Source organism: Chlorocebus sabaeus, chromosome 11 (genome assembly GCF_047675955.1).
Source record: "Chlorocebus sabaeus isolate Y175 chromosome 11, mChlSab1.0.hap1, whole genome shotgun sequence".
Taxonomy (NCBI): domain Eukaryota; kingdom Metazoa; phylum Chordata; class Mammalia; order Primates; family Cercopithecidae; genus Chlorocebus; species Chlorocebus sabaeus.
The window spans coordinates 119,051,448-119,077,826 of NC_132914.1; the positions used below are offsets into that span (position 1 = coordinate 119,051,448).

Below are 26,379 nucleotides of genomic sequence, written 5' to 3' on the forward strand. Positions count from 1 at the left end.
CTTCCGTCATGGGCAATATTATCCACGTGGAGCTGGACACCAAAGGTGAGCCCGGCAGGGGAGGAGCGCGGGGAGACCTGTCAGCCCGACCCTTTCCCTCCCCGTCCCTCCTGCAGCGTGGGGAGGACCACCCCCACTCTTCCTTGGAATCCCCCCCCCATGCCCCACAACCTTATTTATTTTCTTAGCCCCCTCCTGAGGGTAGAGTCGCGTGGAGCTAAATGTGTTGTCTGTTGCTAGGAGACAGTCTGTAATTTACCAACTGTGCCGGTCCTTGGCCACCGCACCCCTAGGGACCACCCAGAGGCTTCCCCACCGCTGACACCCCCGCAGGCCCCCTCTCTGAGCCCTGGTGGCCTGGGTTTAGACAGTCCCCAGCGTTGCCTGTGTTAGGGGAAGAGGCAGAGTTTGTTTACTTGTGGGGGACTGAGGGAGTGCCACTAGGATGCTCTGGAAACTAAAAAGAGAGTCCTCTGAGGATCCAGGGTGTCCCCCGCTCCCTTGCCGCCCCTTCCCCCCTGGAAGTGGCAGCCAATCTGGGGCCGGGAGTGTTGTTTCATTGATAAGGTTCCCGATAGAGCCGCCAGGAAAGAGCAGAGCCGGGAAGAGCCGGGTGGGCGGCTCTGGGTGCTCAAGGGTTGACACTGTGTCTTCCCTCCTCTCTCTTAAAGAGACCGCAGCACCTCCCCTGCTCTGGAATCAGCTGGGTGCTCTCTGGAGCTGACTGGGGAGGCCGTAGGTTTCACGCTGTGGGTCTTTGGAGGCCCCTGCAGGACCAAGGGGCTTGTAGGACTCGAGGGCATTCCCCAAAGTGTGCCTGAGGCCCCTTTAGGGCAGCTCCTATCAATAAAAGAAGGTGCTGAGTGCTTTGAGGGCCAACCAGCTAAGCGGGGAGATGCCATTCAGTCCCTAGCCCACCTGGGTCCCCTGGGAAACCCTGCTTGGGAGGGCAAAAGTGCAGCTTCCAGGAATTTTGTGAGCGTGGGGTTCAGGGGCAACTGGGACACACCAAACCCAAGGCAGGAAAATCAGAACTTTTCTTTTTCTGCGTTTAATGATTAAAATGTATTGACCCAGCTGTAAGCCGGTGCCGGGGGTGGTGGTGATTATTCCACGAACACTTGCCGAGCCTGTGCCTGGTTCTGTTTCTCCTCTCAGGGCACAGCCCTCTTTTTTTGTCCAGTCCACAGTCCCTCCCGCCTCTTTCCCTAGCTTCTCAGTCTCTGGGGTTGGGGGGCAGTGAGGACCTTGGGTGGTTGCAGCATGATTTCTTCCTGATAATCGAATTGAATGTGGCACCCCCTTCCCTATCACGTGCCCACATTTTAAGGAGCAGCCAGGTCTCAACAAAATTTCATTTTTGCAAAACAAACAAACAAAAAACACAAAAACCCTCAGAGACTGCCAACTAAGTTTGTATTTCAAGAAAGAGACCAGTAAAGTGTAGCTCCAGGAACGTGTCTTTTTTGCATATGTAAGCAGCTGCCTCTGAGGCTCTATAAATATCGATAACCCCCGGGCCCTGGTCTATAAAAGCCTCCTTCTGCTGAGGGGTGGAGGGTTCAAGCCCAAGGTAGTCCCCAGGCCACCCTGGGGCCCTCAGCCTGGTCAGGGCCTGTGGAGTTCATAGTAATGTGCTACTAGAGTGTGTTGCAAACTCTGCTGCCCACCTGGCCCCAGATATTTAACAAACTGGGCTTCCCCTCCTCTCACTGCAAACCCCTGGGTATTGAGCAGAAAGGGGAAGATGTGGCTCTTTGGGCACCATGGCCCAGGTAATGCAGGGGTTGGGGGGGCTTGGTGTCGCGGGTGGCAGTTCTGGGTTTGGCTTTGGGGGAGTCTCAGCCCCAGGAGGCATTAGCTTCTGGATCTCAGGATCAGAAAAATGGTGCAGCTCAGCAGCTTTCTTAAAGAGGTGAGAACCCTGAGTGAGGTGCAGAGGGGTGGGAACTCAGGGCCACACAGCCTCCCTAGGACTGGGGTCTGGGGCACAAGGGACCCACCGGGGTGCCACACAGGTTGGAATCCCTGTGGGGGCTCCTCTATCCTGGAACCTCACTGAGTCCCCTCTTTCCTGCTCGTCCACAGGGGAAACCCGAATGCGGTTCTATGAACTGTTGGTCACTGGCCGATATACCCCCCAGACTCTCCCAGTGGGCGAGCTGGATGCTGTCTCTCCAATCGTGAATGAGACCCTGCAGGTGGGTTTATGGCCGTCAGTCTGCCCCATCGCCAGCTCTTCGATGTGCCCTCCTCCTCTGGAAAGCCTCACCAACTCTCTGATAGGACCCCCAGCCTACCCCCACCTCACTGTCTCCAGCTTTGGAGGCCAAGGCCTAGGAGGGTGTGAAACCCAGCCATGCCCCCCACAATTGGGAGCAGGGCCTAGAGCCCCATTTTCCCAAGCTCTCCTGCAGTGGGGCTCCGAGGGATTGGTTCTGTTTCCTGTGGCTTCTCCCCTCCCAGCACAGGCTGCGATTCCCACAGACCCAGAGCCTGCCCGGGCCCGCTTTTCCACGTTGATGCCAAACATTGCTGTTTCTTAGTGGGTCCTTAGTGTCTGGTGTCCTGGGCATGCCACTACCCCTAAACCCAGAAACCAGAGTTCATGCCCTGCCTTCCGGAGCAAGACTGACTCCTTCCAGACCACTGCCTCCTAGGACCCAGGGACGATTCTCGCATGGGGCGAGTCTCATGCCAGCTCCTCTCTGGCATCAAGCTGACTAGCTGCCACTGGCCTGTTTATCACTTTATTTTTATTTTATTTGCTTTTTTGAGACGGAGTCTCGCTCTGTTCCCAGGCTGGAGTGCAGTGGCAAGATCTTGGGTCACTGCAGCCTTTGCCCCCGGGGCTCAAGTGATTCTCTTGCCTCAGCCTCTTGAGTAGCTGGGATTACAGGCACCCACCACCACACCTCACTAATTTTTGTATTTTTGGTTAGTAGAGATGGGGTTTCACCATGTTGATCCAGGCTGGTCTTGAACTCCTGACCTCAAGTGATCCACCCGCCTCGGCTTCCCAAAGTGCTGGGATTACAGGCATGAGCCACCGTGCCTGGCCTCTGTTTATCACTTTAAATCCTAAAACACTGGGTGGTTAGGAGGATAAAGCCCTTGGCCATCCTCTCGTGCACAAGATTGTAGTTCTTGGTCATAATCCTGCCTGGAAAGTCTTTGATTTCTGACAGCCTGAGGCAAAAAGAAAATCCCAGCCTAAACCAAGATGTTATGGTCTTCTCTTTTCTGTGTCTCCTCTGGGATTAGGAAAAACCCTCAAGGTTCCCTGAACATATTTCGCTACCCCTAAGATTAGAGAAAAAGTTAGTACCATCATGACACTCCTCAATCTCCCCTTCTTCCATTCCTTATGCTGCAGTTCTAGAGCAGTTGGGCTCTGAGCTCCCCAGCAGCCAGAGTGAGAAGGGAAAACAGCCCTGTTCCATTGCACGTTTTCCCCTAGTGGTCTCACATCTCTGTCTCTCCTTAGCTGTCAGATGCCCTGAAGCGCCTCAAGGATGGAGGCCTATCTGCAGGCTGTGGCTCCGGCTCCTCCTCTGTCACCCCCAATAGTGGTGGGACACCCTTCTCCCAGGACACAGCTTACTCCAGCTGCCGCCTGGACACACCCAACTCCTATGGACAGGGCACCCCGCTCACACCGCGCCTGGGCACCCCTTTCTCACAGGACTCTAGCTACTCCAGCCGCCAGCCCACACCCTCATACCTCTTCAGCCAGGACCCGGCAGTCACCTTCAAGGCCCGGCGCCATGAGAGCAAGTTCACCGACGCCTACAACCGCCGCCATGAACATCATTATGTCCACAATTCTCCCGCGGTCACTGCGGTGGCTGGGGCCACAGCCGCCTTCCGGGGTTCCTCAGACCTCCCGTTCGGAGCAGTCAGCAGCACTGGGGGCAGCAGTGGCCCCCCCTTCAAGGCCCAACCACAGGATTCGGCCACATTTGCCCACACTCCACCACCTGCCCAGGCAACCTCTGCTCCTGGATTCAAGTCTGCTTTCTCTCCATATCAGACCCCAGTGGCCCACTTCCCTCCACCCCCAGAAGAGCCCACAGCCACAGCCACAGCCACCTTTGGGGCCCGCGACAGCGGGGAGTTCCGGAGGGCACCAGCGCCCCCACCCCTGCCACCTGCTGAGCCTCTGGCCAAGGAGAGGCCAGGCACGCCACCCGGCCCTCCGCCCCCCGACACCAACAGCATGGAGCTGGGGGGCCGGCCCACCTTCGGCTGGAGTCCTGAGCCCTGTGACAGCCCCGGCACGCCCACGCTGGAGTCATCCCCTGCAGGGCCAGAGAAGCCCCACGACAGCCTGGACTCGCGCATTGAGATGCTGCTGAAGGAGCAGCGCACCAAGCTGCTCTTCCTGCGGGAGCCAGACTCCGACACTGAGCTGCAGATGGAGGGCAGCCCCATCTCCTCCTCCTCCTCCCAGCTCTCCCCACTGGCCCCCTTTGGTACCAACTCCCAGCCAGGCTTCCGAGGCCCCACGCCCCCCTCCTCACGCCCCTCCAGCACCGGCCTGGAGGACATCAGCCCAACACCCCTGCCAGACTCCGATGAGGATGAGGAGCTCGACTTGGGCCTTGGGCCTCGGCCTCCACCCGAACCAGGCCCCCCGGACCCTGCTGGGCTTCTGGGCCAGACAGCTGAGGTGGCCTTGGACCTGGTTGGAGACAGAACACCGACCTCAGAGAAGATGGATGAGGTACCACCGTGTCTGTCCATGTGTCTGGGACTGGTTTTGTCTATCTTATATGTCCCTTTCCCCCCTCAAGCATTTAGCATGACTAGCTAAGATGCAGAAGCAATGGGGCTAGGAAAGCCAATATAACAGGTGGAACTTAGAGAATAAAAAGGGGATGCAAAAAACACCAAGGGCTGTGATTGAGCAATTGGTTTGGCAGTGAGCTCCCTAGCAGCCATGGAGAGAAGGAAAGCATGGCCTAGTTCTGATGCCCTCCTTGTTAGGTAAGAAGTCAGCTTCTCCTAGGGATAAATTCTGGCCTGAGCCTCTTTGGTAGGAGTTTGCTGAGGTTTCAGAGAGTATGAGCCGTGGGGATGGCTCTTGGTCCCCTTGTCTGTTGCGTGACTTGGGAACAATCAGGGAGAGTCTTGGCAGGCAGAGGGGAGGAGAGAAATTGGCCAGAGTACTGTGCTGAGCTAAGTGGGGTGAAGCCCCGGAGCACTGTCTCCTAGAGTCTGGTGCCCTCTGAGGAGGGAGAAACCATGGCAGACAGGGAGGGTGCTGAAGTTTCCCTCCTTCTCCCACTGGCTCCAGGGATGAAGGAGTTAAGAGCTAACTTGGGGTGGGGGTGGGGCGCCATTTTGCGAGAAACAGGCAAAGTTGACCATCCCCCACCCTCTCCTCAGGTCTTGGGGTCTCACTGCCTAAACCGCCAGCCTCAGGTAGTCCCGTCCAGGGATTGGGTTGGGGTGAAGGTGCCACGTGCCACGTTCCCTTGGGAGGGTGCTGGGTCATCCTCCTTGCTCCACTCCTCCTCGGTCCAGTCACCTGCTTTGGAGCCGCAGCCCCGGTGGGCATGGGCAGCCAGGGGCTTAGACAGAGCTCTGTGTCCCTGTGGGCGGAGGGGAGGAGGACTGCCCCCTTCTTAGGCCCTTTGATTAGGCGGGTCTGGCTGCCTCAGGGAGGAACGAGAGGAACTTGGCTTGCCTGGGAGGGTGCTGCAGGTGGCTGGGGCTCCAGGGGGCCTCCAGGCAGTTCTGGGGAAGTGGTTTCTGGCATCAAGGGGTCCAGGCAGGGGGCCTTGGCAGGGGGCGTTGACAGGTGTGCAGCTGTAGGGGGGCCGCCGGCCCTGGCACCCTCCTCCTCCGCTCCGTCCAGGCTGCCTGGGGTGAGGAGTGTTTACCATGCTGACGATGGTCCAGGGCTGAGAGGCCTGGAGTGGCTGGAGCGAAAGGCAGGCAGAGGCCCCAGGAGCGGGGGTCTGGGACTGCCCGGCCGCCAGCGCGAGTCCTGGGAAGCTTCAGGCCGGCCCGCGGGCGCCCCCTGCTGGCACCGGGGACTAGTGCCTGGGCTTCCTGCGGCTGAGCGCAGTGCGGGGAGCTGGACCCTGTCCCAGCCTAGGCTGAGGTTGAGGTGGGGGAGCGGCGCAGGCGGGGCCAGTCGGGGGTGCAGGGGAAGCTTTTCTACTAAACAGTGGCTGGTCGTTAAAAGTTCAGGCTCAAGTCCTTGAGTCCCGCTAAGCCACCTACTGGTTATGTGACCCTGGGGAAGGCACTTTGCCCTTCTGAGTCTCAGTTTCGTCATCTGCCAAATGGGCCTCTGAGAGTCCCTGCAGCACAGGGCCTCAGCTTAAGTGAGGTGCTGCATGGGATGCTCCAGGCACCGCCAGGCCTGCTGGGCTCCCGGTGCTCAGCAAATTCCTGCCACTTCTCACCCCGGGACTGCTGGGCGGAGGGAGGGGCAGGGCCGGCCAGGGCTGGAGCGCAGGATCCGCCTCCCTGTGATTGGCTGGCGGCGGTGGCGGCGGCGGCCCTGGTTAACCCTCTGCGTGCCGCGGCGCGCTGTGCTGGGCGCCGTCCAGGACTGATCTGGGGAGTGCTCTTTGAGGGTCCACCCGAGCCCGCCTGTCTCTTCTTGATGTGCATGGGGATCCTGAGAAGCAGAATGTGTGCGTGTGTATGTGTGTATGTGTGTGTGTGTGTGTGTGTGTGTGTGTGTGTGCGCACGCACACAGAGGGGACCTAGTAAAGTCCAGAGCTTCCTGCTGCTGCCTGAGTTTTGGTAGTCCCCCTCCTCCTACTCCCACACCTGCAGTTGCCCTCTGAGGCCTTCCTCATCTGTAGTCTGACCTCTGATCCTGCAACTTGTACAGATTTCACCTCCACCCCCATTCCCCCTCAGCCTTCAAAGGTCCCCCCACCCCAATTCCAGGCCTGTCCACTCAGCTCCCTAAAGCCCCACGCCCATCCTTGACACCTCCCACATTCACCCCTCACCACCTCCCTGGATCCCAGCTGCAGCCCCGCACTGGGCAGGTCCCTGGCTCCAGCTCTTCTTCTGACTGGCTGTGCCGTGGGCTCTGAGTGTGTTTACTAACTGTCAAAGGGGGTCAGAGCAGAGACCCCACCCCCCCCCACCCTGTGAGGTTATCTTTGGGATAAGAAATGAAACAGCCGTCTGCAGCGCTTAGCCCCACGCGGGCCCATACTGAGTGTGCAGTCACGAGACTAGGTGAAAGGAGTAATCAAGGAAAAATAAATAACAACATACTTCCTGTTTATGGGCCTTAGTGCTGCTAAATCTCCTGCTCCAATGTCACCTTTTCTGCCTGGCCGTCTGCTGTAGAGTGAGGACAGCAGGCTCACCGAGAGCACAGGCCGTGGAACCACTTCCTGGTTCAAATCCCGGCTCCATCTCTTCTTGGCTGTGTGGCCTTGGGCAGGTTACTTAAATTCTCTGTGCCCCAGTTTCCTTGTGGGGCAAAAATAGAGTTGAAAATAGGGCTGTTCTGAGGTTTAGCTGAGTTAATAAATGTGGAGTGTTTAGAAAGGCCCTGGCACATGAGAGATGCTGTGGAAGTGGCAACTATTTCTGCATACAAGTTGCAACAGAATCTCTGAAATTGCAACAGTGTCATCCTCTGTGCCCCACCCCTCTCCTTGCCTTCTTTCGCTCCCTCACGTTTCCCGTCTTCACCCTCATCATCCTTTGTCTGGTCCTGCTGGCTCTGCTCCCTGAGAGTAAGATGTTTGTCTGCCTCTTCATCTCTGTGTCCCCAGCACCTAGATCAGTGCCTGGCACACAGGTACTGAGCAAATGTTTGTTGAATTGGAATGAATGAATGAATTCTAGTGGTAACTCCTCGCGGCAGGGACTGTGATGCCCATTTTGCAAATGAAGAAGCTGAGGCTTGGAGAGGCTGAATGGCTTGCACTGGGTCACACAGCTGGGAGTGCCACTGATTGCTAGTCTTGAAGAGGGGACTCCGAGAGCCACTTGGCCTTCCAGACTCACCTTATTGTCTCTCCCTGCTCTCTCTGCAGGGCCAGCAGTCCTCAGGCGAGGACATGGAGATCTCGGATGACGAGATGCCCTCAGCCCCCATCACCAGCGCCGATTGCCCCAAGCCCATGGTGGTGACCCCAGGAGCAGCAGCCGTGGCAGCCCCTTCCGTGCTGGCCCCAACCTTGCCGCTGCCCCCGCCACCCGGCTTTCCCCCGCTCCCCCCACCCCCACCACCACCCCCACCGCAGCCTGGCTTCCCCATGCCCCCACCGCTGCCCCCACCCCCACCCCCACCCCCTCCAGCCCACCCTGCTGTGACAGTGCCCCCGCCACCCCTGCCAGCGCCACCTGGAGTCCCGCCTCCTCCCATCCTGCCACCGCTGCCCCCCTTTCCGCCGGGCCTGTTCCCTGTGATGCAGGTGGACGTGAGCCACGTGCTGGGCGGCCAGTGGGGCGGCATGCCCATGTCCTTCCAGATGCAAACGCAGGTGCTCAGTCGGCTGATGACGGGCCAGGGCGCCTGCCCCTACCCGCCCTTCATGGCCGCCGCAGCCGCTGCTGCCTCAGCTGGGCTCCAGTTCGTCAACCTGCCGCCCTACCGGGGCCCCTTCTCCCTGAGCAACTCCGGCCCAGGCCGCGGGCAGCACTGGCCACCACTGCCCAAATTTGACCCATCAGTGCCTCCACCAGGCTACATGCCGCGCCAGGAGGACCCGCACAAAGCCACGGTGGATGGCGTCCTGCTGGTGGTCCTCAAAGAGCTCAAGGCCATCATGAAGCGTGACCTGAATCGCAAGATGGTGGAAGTGGTGGCTTTCCGGGCCTTCGACGAGTGGTGGGACAAGAAGGAGCGGATGGCCAAGGTGGGTGGGTGGGTGTGGATGGGAGCAGGACCCCAGCCAGGCACCTCCTGTTTCCCTGAGACTGTTAACTGGAAACACTGCCATGGACCCCAGTATGGGAGCTGCAGTTCATGTGGCTACTTTCAAAGTTCCGCAAACTGTGCTCTGCTTTAGCAGCCGCTGGATGCATGTGGCTCTTTGAATTTAAATTAATGGTCAGGCATGGTGGCTTACACCTTTAATCCCAGCACTTTGGGAGGCTGAGGTGGGAGGATTGCTTGAGCCTAGGAGTTCAAGACCAGCCTAGGTAGTATAGCAAGAGCCCATCTCTAAAAATAAAAGTGTAAATTAATTTAAATTAATTAATTAAAAAAGAGTAAAATTTAAAACTCCTCCTTTGTCCCTGCCACATTTCAAGTGCTCAGGAGCCACAGGTGCCTAGTGGCCGCACACAGGACACCTGGTGCAGGCTGTCCCCACCGTCGCAGACAGCTCACAGCTGCGACACCCTTTGAATTTGACTCCCCTCGCCTCCCCTCATGCCGCCTTTTACACGGAGCCCTGCCTTGGCTTGGACCACTTTTTTCCTTTTTTTTTTTTTTTGAGACGGTCTCGCTGTGTCATCCAGGCCAGAGTATAGTGGTGCAATCATAGCTCACTGCACCCTCAACCTCCCTGTGCTCAAGGGATCCTCCCACCTCAGCCTCAAGTAGCTGGGACTACAAGCATGCGCCACTGCACCCAGCTAATTTTTGTGTTTTTCTGTAGAGACAGACTTGCACCATGTTGCCCGGCCTGGTTTTGAACTCCTAGGCTCAAGTGATCCTCTGCCTTTTGGGTTGGGATTATATGTGTCAGCCGCTGCTCCTGGCCTACTTACTATTTTCTTTTTTTTTTTTTTTGGAGATGGAGTCTCACTGTGTCACCCTGGCTGGAGTGCAATGGCGTGATCTCAGCCCTCTGCAGCCTCCACCTCCTGGGTTCAAGCGATTCTCCTGCCTCAGTGTCCTGAGTAGCTGGGACTATAGGCACCCACCACCATGTCTGGCTAATTTTTGTATTTTTAGTAAAGACGGGCTTTCACCATGTTGGCCAGGCTGGTCTTGAACTCCTGACCTCAAGTTATCGACGTGCTTCAGCCTACCAAAGTGCTGGGATTACAGGTGTGAGCCACCGCGCCTGGCCTCTTTTTTTCTTTTTAACATATTATTTGCCTATTTGTAATCTTACAAATAATATAAAATGACTTCCTTTCTCCATAAGAGAGAACTTTTTCTTGAGTACTTTAAACTCCCCTCAATCACTACACTCCACACCATTCCCCCTGCTCCTCTCCCCCCAAGGGGTGACCATGGTTATGAGTTTGAGTGTCCCCTGGAGCCTGCTTTGGGAAATGCTTGCTCTCTGCCACACAGGTAAGCAACCCCATGTCAGAGCCTGTTTGTCATCGTATAACTGGGTAGTAAAATTAGAATGAACCGTCTGAAGTCACTGATACACAGCTCTTTATGGTTCAGCCAATTTACACTGACCCTACAGTAACAGCTAATAGCTATTCCATTCACAATTTGAATAAAAAGAGCCACCAGACCTCATGTGCCCTGCACCTTGCAAAGCTCTTCATGTGGCTCGTTTTGTTAATTCTCACAGCATCCCTTTGAAGGCAGAGCATTTCAGAACCACAGGGGCAACCCCTTAGGGAGCAGTGACATAAAGCCAGCAGGTCCTGTTTTTAATACATGGGAAGAGAGAGTGGGGATAGTGTAAATCTTACCTTGTGAAGGTGGTGGTGCAGCTGTGGCACAGATGTGTCCCTATGGTGTTGTTTTTGGATTGTCTGCAAAGTACAAAGGCCACTGTTGTAAGGAAGGCAGCTGCAGTAGTCCTATTTTACAGGGGAGGACATTGAGGATCTGTGAGGTAGAGCGGTGCTCTGGAGCCTCCTGGGTAACGGCATAGTGTGGCCAGGCGTGTAGGGAATGAGGACGCAGTTACCTGTGGTGGCTGTTACTACCGAGCGGAAGGTAGCCCTGGGAGGGCTCCCTGCAAGGTTTGGTGGTGCCAGAAGCGGTAACGGGCCCCTCCTATCTCCACCCCAGGCCTCGCTGACCCCGGTGAAGTCCGGCGAGCACAAGGACGAGGACAGGCCGAAGCCCAAGGACCGCATCGCCTCATGCCTGTTGGAGTCATGGGGCAAGGGTGAGGGCCTGGGCTACGAGGGCCTGGGCCTGGGCATTGGGCTGCGTGGGGCCATTCGCCTGCCCTCCTTCAAGGTTAAGAGGAAGGAGCCACCAGACACCACCTCATCTGGCGACCAGAAGCGGCTGCGGCCCTCGACCTCTGTGGATGAGGAAGATGAAGGTTGGTGCTCTGGGTGTTGGGGTCCCCTTCTTCTGCATCCCCCCAGCCCAGCTCTGACTCCCTCCCTCCCTGCAGAGTCTGAGCGAGAGCGAGACCGGGACATGGCAGACACCCCCTGTGAGCTCGCCAAGCGGGACCCCAAGGGCGTGGGTGTGCGGCGGCGGCCGGCGCGGCCTCTGGAGCTGGACAGTGGTGGGGAGGAGGACGAGAAGGAGTCCTTGTCAGCATCCTCCTCCTCATCGGCGTCATCATCCTCGGGGTCCTCAACCACCTCACCCTCGTCCTCGGCCTCCGACAAGGAGGAGGAACAGGAGAGCACCGAGGAGGAGGAGGAGGAGGCAGAGGAGGAGGAGGAGGAAGGCCCCAGGAGCCACCTCTCCTCCTCCTCAACCTCATCCACATCAGATAAGGTACCTAACAGGCCAGGAAGCCTCAGGGGGCTGGGCCAGGCAACAAGGGCCAGGCCCTTCGGCTCACCTGTCCCCACCCTTCCCTCTCCCACAGGATGACGACGATGATGACAGTGATGACCGGGACGAGTCTGAGAACGATGACGAAGACACAGCCCTGTCAGAGGCAAGTGAGAAGGACGAAGGGGACTCGGATGAAGGTGAGCAGGGAGGCCGCAGCTGTCTGGCCCTCCTGGGGTCCCTCTTTCCCCAGGGCAGAGCCTGAGGAATTGTCAGAAATACTTTTGAGCCAAAATGTGCTTTTGAGACGTTACCTTGTTAAAACACACACATAGGGTGGCGTATGGTTCCATCTTCAGGGAGTGTCCTGAACAGAATGGCATGTCCATAGAGACAGAAAGCAGGTCTGTGGTCCTTAGGGCTAGAGAGCCTGGCGTTTGGGAGGGCTTGCTCAGCCTGCGTGACTTCCTTTTCAGCTGATGAAAATACTTAGGAACCAGATGTACTAAATGCTGCTGGAATTATCACTTTAAAACGAGCAGTTGGCCAGGCGCAGTGGCTCACACCTGTAATCCCAGCACTTTGGGAGGCCTAGGCTGGTGGATCACCTGAGGGTAGGAGTTCAAGACCAGCCTGGCCAACATGGCGAAACCCCGTCTCTACTAAAAATACAAAAATTAGCCGGGCGTGATGGCGGGCGCCTGTAGTCCCAGCTACTGGGAAGGCTGAGGCAGGAGAATGGCATGAACCTGGGAGGCAGAGCTTGCAGTGAGCTGAGATTGCGCCACTGCACTCCAGCCTGGGCGACAGAGCGAGACTCCGTCTCAAAAAAAACAAAAAACAACAACAAAAAAACCGAGCAGTTTTCTGTTATGTTAATTTTACCTCAGTTTTTAAAAGTGACTACTGGTGGCTGGGTGTGGTGGCTCACTCCTGTAATCCCAGCACTTTGGGAGCCGAGGCAAATGGATCATCTGAGGTCAGGTGTTTGAGACCGGCCTGGCCAACATGGTGAAACCCCGTCTCTACTAAAAGTACAAAATTAGCCGGGCGTGGTGGCGCATGCCTGTAATCCCAGCTACTTGGGAGGCTGAGGCAGGAGAATCACTTGAACACAGGAAGTGGAGGTTACAGTGAGCTGAGATCGTGCCACTGCACTCTAGCCTGGGCAACAAGAGTAAAACTCCATCTCAAAAAAAAAACAAAAACAAAAAGCTACTAGTGAATACACTCCCCACACACATATCTGAGCGTCATGTTCAACCTGGGTGCCGCCAGTTTGAGGCCATTGGTGAGGGGTCTGGGTGGGGCAGGGGCACAGTGGGTCCTCAGCAGCCCCTCCTCTGTGTCCCCCATCCAGAGGAGACAGTGAGCATTGTAACCTCCAAGGCTGAAGCCACGTCATCCAGCGAGAGTTCCGAGTCTTCTGAGTTTGAGTCAAGCTCCGAGTCCTCACCCTCATCCTCAGAGGATGAAGAGGAGGTAGCGACCAGGGAAGAGGAGGAAGAAGAAGAAGAGGAGGAGGCGATGGTGGCAGAGGAAAGCATGGCTTCTGCAGGCCCTGAGGACTTTGAGCAGGACGGGGCGGAAGCTTCTCTGGCCCCGGGGGCACCAGCAGTGGACTCGTTGGGCATGGAAGAGGAGGTGGACATCAAGACTGAGGCTGCGGCCCCTGAGGAGCGGGCCCCCATGCTGGATGAGCCCCCCTTGCCTGTGGGTGTTGAAGAGCCAGTGGACTCCAGGGAGCCCCCTGAGGAGCCAGGCCTGAGCCAGGAAGGGGCCATGTTGCTGTCTCCAGAGCCCCCTGTCAGGGAGGTGGAGGCCCGACCCCCAGTGTCCCCTGAGCGAGCTCCAGGTAACACCTGCAACCCCTTGGGAGGGTGGGGGGAGGGAGGCAGGAAGTCCTCACAGTCAGAATCAGCCCAGGCTTCCTTGGGTAGATCGCTGACCGTCCCCAGCCTCAGTTTCCCCTGTAAAATGAGATCAGTCAGTTGTGCCTCCCTTGAGCGAGATGAGGTGTTGGGTGCCAGCACGGAGCCTGGCACTGAGTAGATCAACCCAAAGGGGAACCACTGCTATTTGTCAGTCCTCACTGCCAGCGTTTCCCTGGTGGCTTGGTCCTTGGACCATCATTCCCATGAGATGCTCCCCAAAAGGAAGATGGGTGTCCATGGTTACGTTAGTGACAGGTGGGTGGGGGAGGCCCTGGGGTGCTGGGCCAGGTGAGGGCTGCGGGCGTCACCCCCTCCAGCATTGTGATGAAGCTGCACAGAGCACACGAGAGGCTCTCACTGCATGGCCAGTAGAACTTCACACAGTGATGGCGGCATTCTGGAGCTGTGCTGTCCAGCACTGTAGCCTTCAGACACAGTGTTGTTACCACACTCTTGAAACATGGCCAGTGGCACAGTGGAACTAAATTTGTGATAGTGTTCAATTTATTTTGGCTTACATAGCTGCATGTGGTTAGCACCTACCTTTTTTTATGAGATGGAGTCTTCCTCTGTTGCCCAGGCTGGAGTGGCGTGATCTCAGCTCACTGCAAGCTCCGCTTCCCAGGTTCATGCCATTCTCCTGCCTCAGCCTCCTGAGTAGCTGGGACTACAGGCGCCCACCACCACACCCGGCTAATTTTTTGTATTTTTAGTAGAGACGGGGTTTCACGGTGTTGGCCAGGATGGTCTCGATCTCCTGACCTTGTGATCTGCCCGCCTCAGCCTCCCAAAATGCTGGGATTGCAAGCTTGAGCCACCGCGCCTGGCCTAGCACCTACCTTTAATAAGTCCCTCAGGAAAGGATTACAGCTGCTCCTGTTGTACATTGAACACATGGCTAGGGCCCACTGACGTGCAGTTTTCAACCAAACATGGACAGGAAAGACCGGTGGGATGCTAAACCCACCTATATGGAGGGCGACCGCCTGCCTGTCCATGAGTTCTGCAAGACGGACTACAAGCTTTGAGTATGTGCAGGTTTTGGTATACCAGGGAGTGCTGGAACCAATTCCCTGTGTGTATTGAGGGACGACTGTGTTTTGTTTTGTTTATTCCACCATTAACCACAGTCTTTGAGCATTGACTCAATATTAAGCCTCTATTGTGTCCCTGCTATTATTTTGAGCAGTAGCAATACAACAGTGGACCAAACAGACAAAAATATCTGCTCCCACGGAGCAGGGGAACAGATGACAACAGATCAATTAGAAAATGAAAAACAGGTGGCAGGCTCTTGTAATCCCAGCTACTTGGGAGGCTAAGGAAGAATTGCTTGAACCTGGGTGGCAGAGGTTGCAGTGACCCGAGATCGTGCCACACTGCACTCCAGCCTGGGCTATAGAGTGAGATTCTGTCTCAAAAAAAAAAAAAGAAAAAAGAAAAAGAAATGGGCCTGGCACAGTGTCTCACACTTGTAATCCCAGCACTGTGGGAAGCCGAGGTGGGCAGATCAGCTGAGGTCAGGAGTTTGAGACCAGCCTGGCCAACATGACGAAACCCTGTCTGTACTAAAAATACAAAAAATTAGCAGGGCGTTGTGGCACTGCCTGTAACCCCAGCGGTTCAGGAGGCTGAGGAAGGAGAATAGCTTGGACCTGGGAGGCAGAGGTAGCTTGCAGTGAGCCGAGATTGCTCTCCAGCCTGTGCAACAGAGTGAGACTCTGTCTCAAAAATAAAATAAAATGATACAAAAATAAAAATGAAAAAAATGTATTCTGTGGTCAGGCATGGTGACTCACATCTGTAATTCCAGCATTTTGGGAGGCCAAGGCTGGTGGATCACTTGAGACCAGGGGTTCAAGACCAGCCTAGGCAGCATAGTGAGAACCCATCCCCACAAAACATTTAAAAATTAGCTGGGTGTGGTGGCACATGCCTGTAGTCCCAGCTACTCAGGAGCCTTAGGCGGGAGGAGCCCTTGAGCCCTGGCGGTTTAGGCTACAATGACTCAACCATCGTGCCACTGCATTCCACCCGTCTCAAAAATAAAAAGTAAATTAGTTAAAAAATTAAGAAATGTATCCCGTGACAGTGGAGGTAAGTGCTAGGAAAAAAATCCTTAAAGGCTCTGACAAGTCCTGCAGAAAAGAAACTTGTTTAATTTTATTCAGTCATAGAGCAGATTTTCTTGGGCCACAGGGACTTCAGACTTTGTTCTGAAGACATAGTGTGAAAGGCTGGGATACATGTCTCCTGCATCTGTGATTTAGCCTACCAACATAGATAAAGGATATACTGTGTGCCTAACACTGGGTTGGGCGCCGAGCAGTCCTTGAGAGGTTTACTGGAGATGGACAGGTCCCGTGCTCAGACTCAGCTGTGAGCCAGCCAGGTATGGAGCACAGAATAAGGCACTGAGAGACGTTTGGATTGAATGGTAACTGTCTGGTGTTTGCTCACCTCTCTGCAGAGCATGACCTGGAAGTGGAGCCAGAGCCCCCTATGATGCTCCCCATGCCCCTGCAACCACCATTGCCGCCCCCACGACCACCCCGGCCACCCAGCCCACCGCCGGAGCCCGAGACCACAGACGCCTCACATCCATCTGTCCCTCTGGAGCACCCTGCTGAAGACCACCCCCCACATACTCCAGGCCTCTGTGGCAGCCTGGCCAAGTCGCAGAGCACAGAGACGGTGCCAGCCACACCAGGCGGGGAGCCCCCGCTATCAGGGGGCAGCAGTAGCCTGTCCTTGAGCTCTCCGCAAGTGCCCGGCAGCCCCTTTTCCTACCCAGCCCCGTCCCCTGGCTTGAACAGTGGGGGCCTCCCTCGGACACCTGGCCGGGACTTCAGCTTCACACCCACCTTCTCCGAGCCCAGTGGGCCGTTGCTTCTGCCCGTCTGCCCCCTCCCCACTGGCCGACGTGATGAACGCTCCGGGCCCCTGGCCTCCCCGGTGCTCCTGGAGACGGGCCTGCCCCTCCCTCTGCCCCTGCCCCTGCCCTTGCCCTTGGCATTACCCGCTGTCTTGCGGGCCCAGGCTCGTACCCCCACCCCGCTGCCGCCCTTGCTGCCCGCCCCCCTGGCCTCTTGTCCACCCCCAATGAAGAGAAAGCCGGGCCGGCCCCGGCGATCCCCACCATCTATGCTCTCCTTGGATGGGCCCTTGGTCCGGCCACCAGCAGGGGCCGCCCTTGGAAGGGAACTCCTGCTCCTGCCGGGCCAGCCGCAGACCCCCGTCTTCCCCAGCACTCACGACCCCCGGACAGTGACCCTGGATTTCCGGAACGCGGGGATCCCAGCCCCTCCACCACCCCTTCCCCCCCAGCCACCCCCACCCCCACCTCCCCCACCTGTAGAGCCCACCAAGCTGCCCTTTAAGGAGCTAGACAACCAGTGGCCCTCCGAGGCCATCCCTCCAGGCCCCCGTGGGCGTGATGAGGTCACTGAGGACTACATGGAGTTGGCCAAGAGTCGGGGGCCGTGGCGCCGGCCACCTAAGAAGCGCCATGAGGACCTGGTGCCACCTGCGGGCTCGCCCGAACTCTCGCCACCCCAGCCCCTCTTCCGGCCCCGCTCGGAGTTTGAGGAGATGACCATCCTGTATGACATCTGGAACGGTGGCATCGACGAGGAGGACATCCGCTTCCTATGTGTCACTTACGAGCGACTGCTGCAGCAGGACAATGGCATGGACTGGCTTAACGACACACTCTGGGTCTACCATCCCTATATCCTGCCAGCATGTGGGGCTCTGCACCTTCTGGGATGCGGGAGGTCCCCACTCACCTCTCTGGGCCCCACCTCCCAGTCTGTAGCAGCCCACAGTGCCTGTGAAGGTGACAGCACGCACCACCGTCACTTCCCAAGCGGGGTTTGTGTGCCAGCACCATGCCAGGCTCCAGAGTGAATCATCATTGGCACGTTTTAAGGACTCCTCTGCCAGGCCCATCTCACCCCCAGAGTTAGCAGGTCTCGGGGCCATATGTAACAGCAGTGCTGTGCAGCTTAACAGCACACAAGGGCTGAGGGCTTCCTTGTCCCCTTCATAACCTCCCAGTAGCCTGGCGAGATAGGGGTATGATTCCCATTTTACTAAGGCTCAGAGAGGTTCAGTGACCTGTCCAAAGTCACACAGCTACAAGTGGCAGAGTTGAGATTTGAACCCAGGCAAACCTGGTTCTAGAGTCCAGGCTTTTCACGACCAGGCTTTCATGAGGCTTGGTGGTTCGCATAGGTCTATGAGGCTAGACCCCTCATTATCCCTGTTGTATTAGACTGATTTGTGAGCACTCAGTTTGTGTCAAGAGCTCTGCTCAATGCCGGGCACCATGGCTCACGGCTGTAATCCCAGCACTATGGGAGGCTGAGGCGGGTGGATCACTTGAGGCCGGAAGTTTGAGACCAGCCTGGCCAACGTGGCGAAACCCCATCTCTACTAAAAATACAAAAGTTAGCCGGGTGTGGTAGCACATGCCTATAATTCCAGCTACTCTGGAGACTGAGGCAGGAGAATTGCTTGAACCCGGGAGGCATAGGTTGCAGTAAGCCAAGATCGCACCATTGCACTCCAGCCTGGGCGACAGAGTGAGACTCTGACTCAAAAAACACAAAACTCTGCTAAGGACCATAAACATATTTCATCACTTACAGAGGCATCACTGTCACCCCAATTCACAGATGGGAAACTGAGCAGAAAATGGTTAACACACCCAGCACTTTGGGAGGCCAAGGTGGACGGATCGCTTGGTCTCTGGAGGTCGAGGCCGGCCTGGGAAACGTAGCAAAACCCCATCACTACAAAAACCAGAAATTAGCTGGCTGTGGTGGTGCATGCCTGTAGTCCCAGCTGCTCAGGAGGCTGAAGCTGCAGTAAGCTGAGATTGCACCACTGCACTCGAGCCTGGGCAACAGGAGACCATGTCTCAAAAGACACCCAGAGTCATGCAAGTAGGTCTTGACCGTCAGCGGGCAGCCGTGTGGAGGTGGCATGGGAGTGGGCAGTAGAACTGGACATCGCTGTCCCCGGAGGGTGGTCTGAGGATGGGCGGGACCAGTCTATGAAGGGACCAGGAGGGACTCTCTGAGAATGTCCATGTGGCCCTTGACCCACACCCACCCACCAGCCTCTCTTCAGCTAAGAAAAAGAAACGGGACGATGGCATTCGCGAGCACGTGACAGGCTGTGCCCGCAGCGAGGGCTTCTACACCATCGACAAGAAGGACAAGCTCAGATACCTCAACAGCAGCCGTGCCAGCACCGATGAGCCCCCCGCAGACACCCAGGTACTGCCAGGGCTCCTGGACACATCAGAGCCGGCTGGGCCATGGGGATCCAGGGCGCTCATGGAGGGGTGCCGGGCAGAGGGAGGAGTTGTGAGGCCAGAGGAGCTGGCACACAGAGTGTGCAAGTGGAAGGGGAGAGGCGGGTGGGCAGGGCCTAGGAGAAGGAAGGAATCTGCCTTAGTCCCGTGGACCCTGGAGCACCTCCCAAGGGTTTAATCAAGGATGTGACGGAGCTCTGTTTCCACAAGTTCATTCATTTTTTGTTTGTTTTTTGCTTGGCTGTTTTTGAGACAAAGCCTTGCTCTGTCACCCAGGCTGGAGTGCAGTGGCACGATCTCAGCTCACTGCAACCTCTGCCTCCTGGGTTCAAATGATTCTCCTGCCTCAGCCTCCCGAGTAGCTGGGATTACAGGTGCCGGTCACCATGCCTGGCTAAATTTTTTGTATTTTTAGTAGAGATGGGAGTTCGCCATATTGGGCAGGTTGGTCTTGAACTCCTGACCTCGAGTAATCTGCCTGCCTTGGTCTCCCAAACTGCTGGGATTATAAGCACGAGCCACATCGCCTGGCCTCATTCATTCTTTTTTAATCCAGCAAATATCTATTGAGTACATGCTGTGTACCAGGCACTGTTCTGGGTCTATAGCAGTGAACAACACCAAATCTTTTTCCTCATGGAACTTAATTATTTATTTTTATTTTTAAATTAAAAAAATTGAGACGGGGTCTCACTGTGTAGCCCAGGCTGATCTGGAACTCCTGGGTTCAAGTGATCCTCCTGCCTCAGCCTCCCAAAGTTCTGGGATTATAGGCGTGAGCCACGGTGCCCGGCTGGAGTTTATATTTTCGTGGGGACTTGTGGGAAATAATCAAGTGAACAAAGAAGCACGTAATGCCAGGCAGGGAAAATGTGATGGAGAAAACAGGAGAGGGGTTAGGGATTTCCAAGTCAAAGGGGAGTCAGAGGGTCAGACCCAAGCAAAGTGCGGGAAGGTGCCATGCGGATGCCAAAGAGACCACAGAAGTGAAAAAGCAACTTTCATAAGAAGTTAAAACCAGAGAGGGGCTCACTGACCCCAGCAGACCTCCCTAGGACAGCAGCGGTGCAAAGGCCCTGAGGCAGCGGGGAGCTCCTTGGTGTGAGGGAGGGAAAGGAGAGGCTACTTGTGGTGCGAAAGACAGCTCAGGCCACTAGGGTGGGGGGGACTGTGGTAGTGAGTGACCTGTCTCCTGGGGTGACAGGCAGCAGAGGGAGGTTCTGAGAGGAGCTGGGGTGGTATGGAGCTGGCGCAGGGGTCCCGAGGGCAGACTGTGCTGCAGTTTCCAGACTGGACATGCGGACGTGCTGGACGTGAGGAGAGGTGGATGCCTGTGGAAGAATATGAGGAAGTGGGATGGACAGGACTGGGGCTGGACTGGGTACAGGAGACAGGGATGGGTGGGGGGTGCTGGGAAGCTGGACACCGGACCTGAGATGGGGAGGCTGATATGCTGTCACCACGAGGCAACTTGAGTTCTGCGGATTCTGAAAACACCCAGGCAGAGAGGTCTTGATGGGCATATGGGTGTGGCGGAACTTAGGATGGGGATCTCCAGCCTGGCGACCTAAGTGTGGGTATCGCCAGGAGAGAAGTGGTGACTGAAGGTCACAACAGGGTGACCTCACCTGGGAGGGCACATGGGGCAGAGGCCTGGGATGCTCCAAAGGTTAATGGGTGGGGCAGAGGCCAAGAGCAGGACGTGACACGAGGGTTTCGGAAGGATCCCCAATTTCGAATGCTTGGGGGTCGGAGGGGTCTGGGTGAGAGCCAAGCAGGGGGGGTCAGGGTAGACAAAGCTTTGGGCTGAAATGGGGAAAAGACAGCGCCAGGCAAGGGTGAGTCTCGTTGTGAAGATAGGAGCGTGAGCACACTCAGATACTGATGGGATGGAGGAGGCAGGGAGGCAGTGACAATTAGGGACAGGCAGGTGTGGAGAAACCCAGAGAAAGGAGCCCAGGATGCTGGGGATGACACAGATCCAGAGCTTAGGGTGGGACAGCCGAGGACACGACCAGCCCTGCTGAGCCCCTGCACACCGTCCTCTGCAGGGCATGAGCATCCCAGCACAGCCCCACGCCTCCACCCGGGCAGGCTCGGAGCGGCGTTCGGAGCAGCGCCGCCTGCTGTCCTCCTTCACTGGCAGCTGTGACAGCGACCTGCTCAAGTTCAACCAGCTCAAGGTGAGGCCGGGCTTCACCTAGATCCCGGGGTGGCGGCAGGACCTGAGACCGGGGCTCACCTCTCCCCGTCTTCCCTCCTGCAGTTCCGGAAGAAAAAGCTCAAGTTCTGCAAGAGCCACATTCACGACTGGGGCTTGTTCGCCATGGAGCCCATCGCGGCTGACGAGATGGTCATCGAGTACGTGGGCCAGAATATCCGTCAGGTAGGCACTGCCCGGCAGGGTGGGCATGGGGCCGGGTATGGGGCCAGCCCAGCCAGACTGACACCCTTTTGTGGTCAGGTGATCGCAGACATGCGGGAGAAGCGTTATGAGGACGAGGGCATCGGGAGCAGCTACATGTTCCGGGTGGACCACGACACCATCATCGACGCCACCAAATGCGGCAACTTCGCGCGCTTCATCAACCACAGCTGCAATGTGAGTGCCCAGCCGGGGGTGGCCCTGCCCCTGCCCCTGGCCCTGCTTCTGTGCCAGGAGGGCCTGGAAGCCCCGTCACGGTAGTGTCATCAGCTTGGCCTCCTTTCCAAGCTCAGGTTGGTCAAAGGTTATAGGGAGAGGAGGACATGTGAGGTCTACCAGGAGATCTACTCTGAGCTTCAGTTTCTCATCTGTGAAATAGGCATAGTGAGACTTCTGTGGCATGTAGAGGACTCAAATAAGTGGTTGGTTCAGTTCATTGGTAATTACGGAGTTGTTTCTCCAACGTTAGCCTTTTCTCCCTGCCTTCATTGGTCGGGCTCAGCCCTGCTCGGGCCGAGCTGTCCACCAGAACTTTCTGCAGGGGGGAGGGGGAGGTACACTACCTGCATCTGTGCTGTGGGTTAGCCACGTGTGTGGTGCTGAGCACTGGAAATATGCCCAGTGCATCTGGGGACCTGAGTTTTAAATTTTATTTCATTGTGATGAATTTAAACTTAATTAGCGGCCGGGTGCGGTGGCTCAAGCCTGTAATCCCAGCACTTTGGGAGGCCGAGACGGGCGGATCACGAGGTCAGGAGATCGAGACCATCCTGGCTAACCCGGTGAAACCCCATCTCTACTAAAAAATACAAAAAATCTAGCCGGGCGAGGTGGCGGGCGCCTATAGTCCCAGCTACTCGGGAGGCTGAGGCAGGAGAATGGCGTAAACCCGGGAGGCAGAGCTTGCAGTGAGCTGAGATCCGGCCACTGCACTCCAGCCTGGGTGACAGAGCGAGACTCCGTCTCAAAAAAAATAATAAATAAATAAATAAATAAACTTAATTAGCTTGTGACGACCGTATCGGGTGGTACAGGCCTAGAGGGGAGGGACACTGATAACAGGGATTTGAGTGCTGAAGGATAAGCGCAGGAAGCTCCGAGCAGGAGGCAGGCATGTTCCGGGCTGGATGCCCCTGACTTTGGGCTTGAGTCTTGGCATCGCAGCTTAGTGAGTTGCTTGATGTCTCTGTGCCTTAGTTTCCTTGTCTGTAAAACAGGGACAATAACAGTTGCTCCTTGTAGGTTGTTAGGAGGGCCACATAGATGGGTCACTGCCTGTGGGCCCTTTGAGTGCTGGCCAAGTCGGTCCTCAGTGCCTGCTGGCTCTCTCTGTTGTGACTTGATCCTTGCCTGGGTGGTAGGGACTTTCCTGTGAACATCCAAGGAGATCTGAGGGGTGAGAGGGAATTGCCCAGGGGAAGCGGTGCTGGGGCAAGGGGAACTGTGTGTTCAAAGGCCCTGGGGCAGTGGGAAGAACACCTGTTTGAGAGACAGCAAGGGAGGCAGTGGGCATCGGGTAGGGTAAGAGGACGGGGTGGGCAGGCTGTGGGTGGTCAAGCTGAGGAACTGTTTCTCTGAGAGCCAAGGTCGCTGGAAGGTTGGCGCTATCGGGCGACAGGTTCTGCTGTCCCTTTGGAAGCATTTCCCTGGCTGCTGGGGCAGGAGTGGGTTTTTTCAGGGGTGAGAGTGGCCGAGGGGCCTGTAGCAGGTGGGTGTGCAGTAATAAGGGCCTGAGCGTGGCTGGTGACCCCAGAAGTGGAGAGCAGTAGACACAACCAAGAGGTCCTTCTGGGACTGAACTCACTATCCCTGGTGGGGGCCAGATCTGGACTGAAGAAGGCAGGGAGGCAGATGCTCTGGGGCCTGGGTGCGTGGTGCAGCAGCTCCCCAGAGCAGGAGCAGATCATGCTTTAGGTGTGAGCTTTCTAAGTCAAAGACGGTCCCGGGGCTGCCACCAGCAGACAGCAGGTAGTTGCATTTATGGGCTTGGAGCCCTTTACCTTTTCTGTGAAGGGCCAGATAATAAACATTTTTGGCTTGATGGCTCAGATGCTCTCTATGGCAACTACTGAACTTGGCTATTTTAACAAAAGCAGCCACAAATTATATGCAAATGAATGGGAGAATGGATATGGCTACGTGCCAGTAAAACTTTATTTACAAAAACAGGCAGCTAGGGGCTATAGTTTGCTGAGACGTGAGCTAAACATAGACATACATTTGGGAGCACTTGCACTATGAATGGAAATGAAAGGGCTGGGAAATAATTTTTATCGTCATGATTTAATATCAGAGGCAAGGGGTCATCCCTGGGGGTCAGGGGTAGCCAAGGTCCAGAGCAGAGCAGTGGGTTGGGGAATCTCATGGCAATGTCAGGCCTTAAGCACAGGCCTGGTTGGGTTTGAGGGGTCTGCAGTGGCGGGGGACCCTAGGGGGCCTGGGGCTCACTCTCCCCCAACCTTGCCTGCAGCCCAACTGCTATGCCAAGGTGATCACGGTAGAGTCACAGAAGAAGATAGTCATCTACTCGAAGCAGCACATCAACGTCAACGAGGAGATCACCTATGACTACAAGTTCCCCATCGAGGACGTCAAGATCCCCTGCCTCTGCGGCTCCGAGAACTGCCGGGGCACCCTCAACTAGGCTCCCGCACCACACTCGAAGGATGTCGCCGCAGCCCTGGGACTCCCGAGCGTGGAGCCCCCCGGCCCCGGGGCCTGGCCCCCCCGCCCGCCCCCATTTCAGGTGCTGTCCTCTACCCAGCGGCCATTCAGGGCCTGGCGCCCCACACTACCCCCTGGAGCCCCTGGCTCCGGCCCCTCCGCGGGAAAGGGCTTCTCTGTCGTTCAGCCCACGTCTCTCTCATTTTTACAAACGCCCCTTTCAGGATTTCTGTTTAACTCCAGCATCAGCTTCTCTCTCTCCGTCTCTCCTCCCCTCTCTCTGTTCTCTGTCTCTTCTCCCTCCCACCGTCACCCTCGGCCTCTTCCTGTGAATGCTGCTATGTTGTTTTGTCTTCTCTATTTTTTTTCCCTCATCGTGAGAAAAGACATTTTAACCGTTGAAATGTGAAGGTGGAATCAGAGGGGCCCCGCGGGGGGTCTGCAGAGGCCTCAGTGTGGCTGTGCGTGGCCCGTGTCCTGGAAGCCACCCGGGCCTGGACGCAGGGCCAGGTGCTGTGGGAAGGACAGAGGCCCCCACGGCCTTGACCTCAGAACACTAAGCCCTGAAAGTCCCCCTCACTGCCCGTGGGCACAGTGAGGAGACCCCAACACCTTTCCCAACCCGAGCCCCAGGCTATTCCTTCCCCAGAGGCCTGGGGCACCGCTGACCCGGCGACCCTGGTGGAGCTAAGCTCGTCCCCGGCAGGGTCTCCACCCGGCTCTCCCTGCCACCTCACATCCCAGCACCCCCTAAACCTTGGGTTCAATGTTTACTTTCTCATTCGGATGCCAGCAACGAGGGAGCCTCTTGGAGGCCCCAGTGCAGGTGAGGGGCGCTGAGAAGGCGGGCGGCCACTCTCTTCTGCCCTTGCCTTCACCCTGGGTGGGAGGGGGCTCCCAAGGGCGGGCGGGTCCCCCGTCCCGCCATTACGGGTTGTCAGACCGTCTGCGTGTGGCGTTTTTTGGCTTATAAGCTTCACCCAGTCACCCCCGACCCACACCCCACGTCCCCCTGCCGGCAGCCCCTCCCCCCAGGAAGGCCAGAGGATATTTATTTTCGGAGGGAGCAGATTCCTTCTCCTAGAGAAAGGAAAAATCTTGGAAAAGATTTTAAAACTCAGATCTAAGTCTTTGACAGTTTTTTTTTTTTCCCTTTTGACCCCCTTCCTATCCTCTTCAGTTTATTCCTATGCATTTTTTTTTTCTTGTGCGTGTATAAAATCAAAACGAAGGGGAAAAAGGTTTTTGAAGTTCAGAACCAACTTCTGTATATAGAGGCTGCCGCAAAGGACTTTCTCTTGGGAACATTGTTTCTTGTAGAAACATGCGGGAAGACATTTTTTGCTCATTTCTTTGTACTTCCAAAAAAAAAAAAAAAAAGACAAAAGCAAGTCCCCCCCGTACCCCAGAAAGCAGAGAAGGCGTGTAAATAATTTCTGGAAAGTGACTGTTGTGACCCGGAGTCCTCATCAAGACGAGCGAGCGCGCTCCATGTGGGAGCTGCTCCCACCCTGCAGACGCGGGCGGCCGGAGCCTCTGGTATCTCAGCTTGTGTCAAGCTTGTTATCATGTAAATTCTGTACAAAGAATTGTTATTTTTCTCTTTTTTGTCATTGGTGGTTTTGTTGTGTGTGTGTTTTTGTTTTTTTTTTTTAATTCCTTTCCCCCAGGCCCTCTCTATTTGAGACTGTGCCCGCCGGTTTCAAGATCAAGGAAATTGGTGGCATTAAGACACAGATGGGGTACCTGGGCACAGCGGCGAACTTCTCTTCCGCTTGCGGTTTTCTGCCTAATTGTGCAACTGAGGAAATAATTTATTTTTCACATGAGGAAATGCGTAGCTTGTAGAGATGGCTGATTCAAGTTACATGTACAGCCCCCAAGGGGCTGTCTCCATTCTGTCCCCTTCCCATAAAAGAAGTGGGGTGATGCGAGAATACCAGGGAAGGGACCCTTGCCTCGCCCCTCCCCCTGGCCTCACCTTGCCCCTAGCCATCGTGCCCAGTGTAAACCTCGGCTGGCCTTCACTAAGGGGACTAGACCTCCCTCTCCCAGGAACCCCCGCCCCAGCCCCAGAGTGGTTTGCAATAATCAAGGTATGTGTCGAGTCATTCTTCTTTCAACTCCCTCATTTTTCATTGAACAAATCTCTGCTTTTCAAGAGTTGGGGGTTTCTGCTATTTTTTGTTTTCTCTCCCTCACCCTGCAAAGAGAACCAATAAGTTTTAGGGACGTTTCTGTGTATAGACTCCATCATCCATATGTAACTTGTTTTGAAGAGAAGTGTTTCCGTTGTGAGTGTGTCTTGCTGTAAATATTTGTTCATATTTTTGTGAATTCAATACTATGTACCATTGTATTATAGTAACTTTTATAAAGCAAACCATAAATATACTGACTTTTCTTACAGATACGCCATCTCTCTTGCTC

The 26,379-nt window shown here is 56.0% G+C and overlaps 1 protein-coding gene across 1 annotated transcript in view; it reads left to right on the forward strand.

Annotated features, from left to right (window-relative positions):
- The window catches only part of SETD1B (SET domain containing 1B, histone lysine methyltransferase), a 27,629-nt gene extending 2,067 nt beyond the window's left edge, over positions 1-25,562 (forward strand). The window contains exons 4-17 of the mRNA XM_073021173.1: positions 1-45; positions 2,089-2,201; positions 3,488-4,726; positions 8,029-8,853; positions 10,932-11,193; positions 11,269-11,603; positions 11,698-11,803; positions 12,964-13,458; positions 16,008-17,267; positions 18,656-18,822; positions 20,912-21,043; positions 21,127-21,246; positions 21,325-21,462; positions 23,756-25,562. The exon at positions 1-45 is cut by the window's left edge and continues 226 nt beyond it. Coding sequence (XP_072877274.1) covers positions 1-45; positions 2,089-2,201; positions 3,488-4,726; positions 8,029-8,853; positions 10,932-11,193; positions 11,269-11,603; positions 11,698-11,803; positions 12,964-13,458; positions 16,008-17,267; positions 18,656-18,822; positions 20,912-21,043; positions 21,127-21,246; positions 21,325-21,462; positions 23,756-23,929 — 5,411 coding nt within the window. The 3' untranslated portion in view covers positions 23,930-25,562. The remainder of the gene's footprint in view (positions 46-2,088; positions 2,202-3,487; positions 4,727-8,028; positions 8,854-10,931; positions 11,194-11,268; positions 11,604-11,697; positions 11,804-12,963; positions 13,459-16,007; positions 17,268-18,655; positions 18,823-20,911; positions 21,044-21,126; positions 21,247-21,324; positions 21,463-23,755) is intronic.
- Positions 25,563-26,379: the final 817 nt, after the last annotated feature.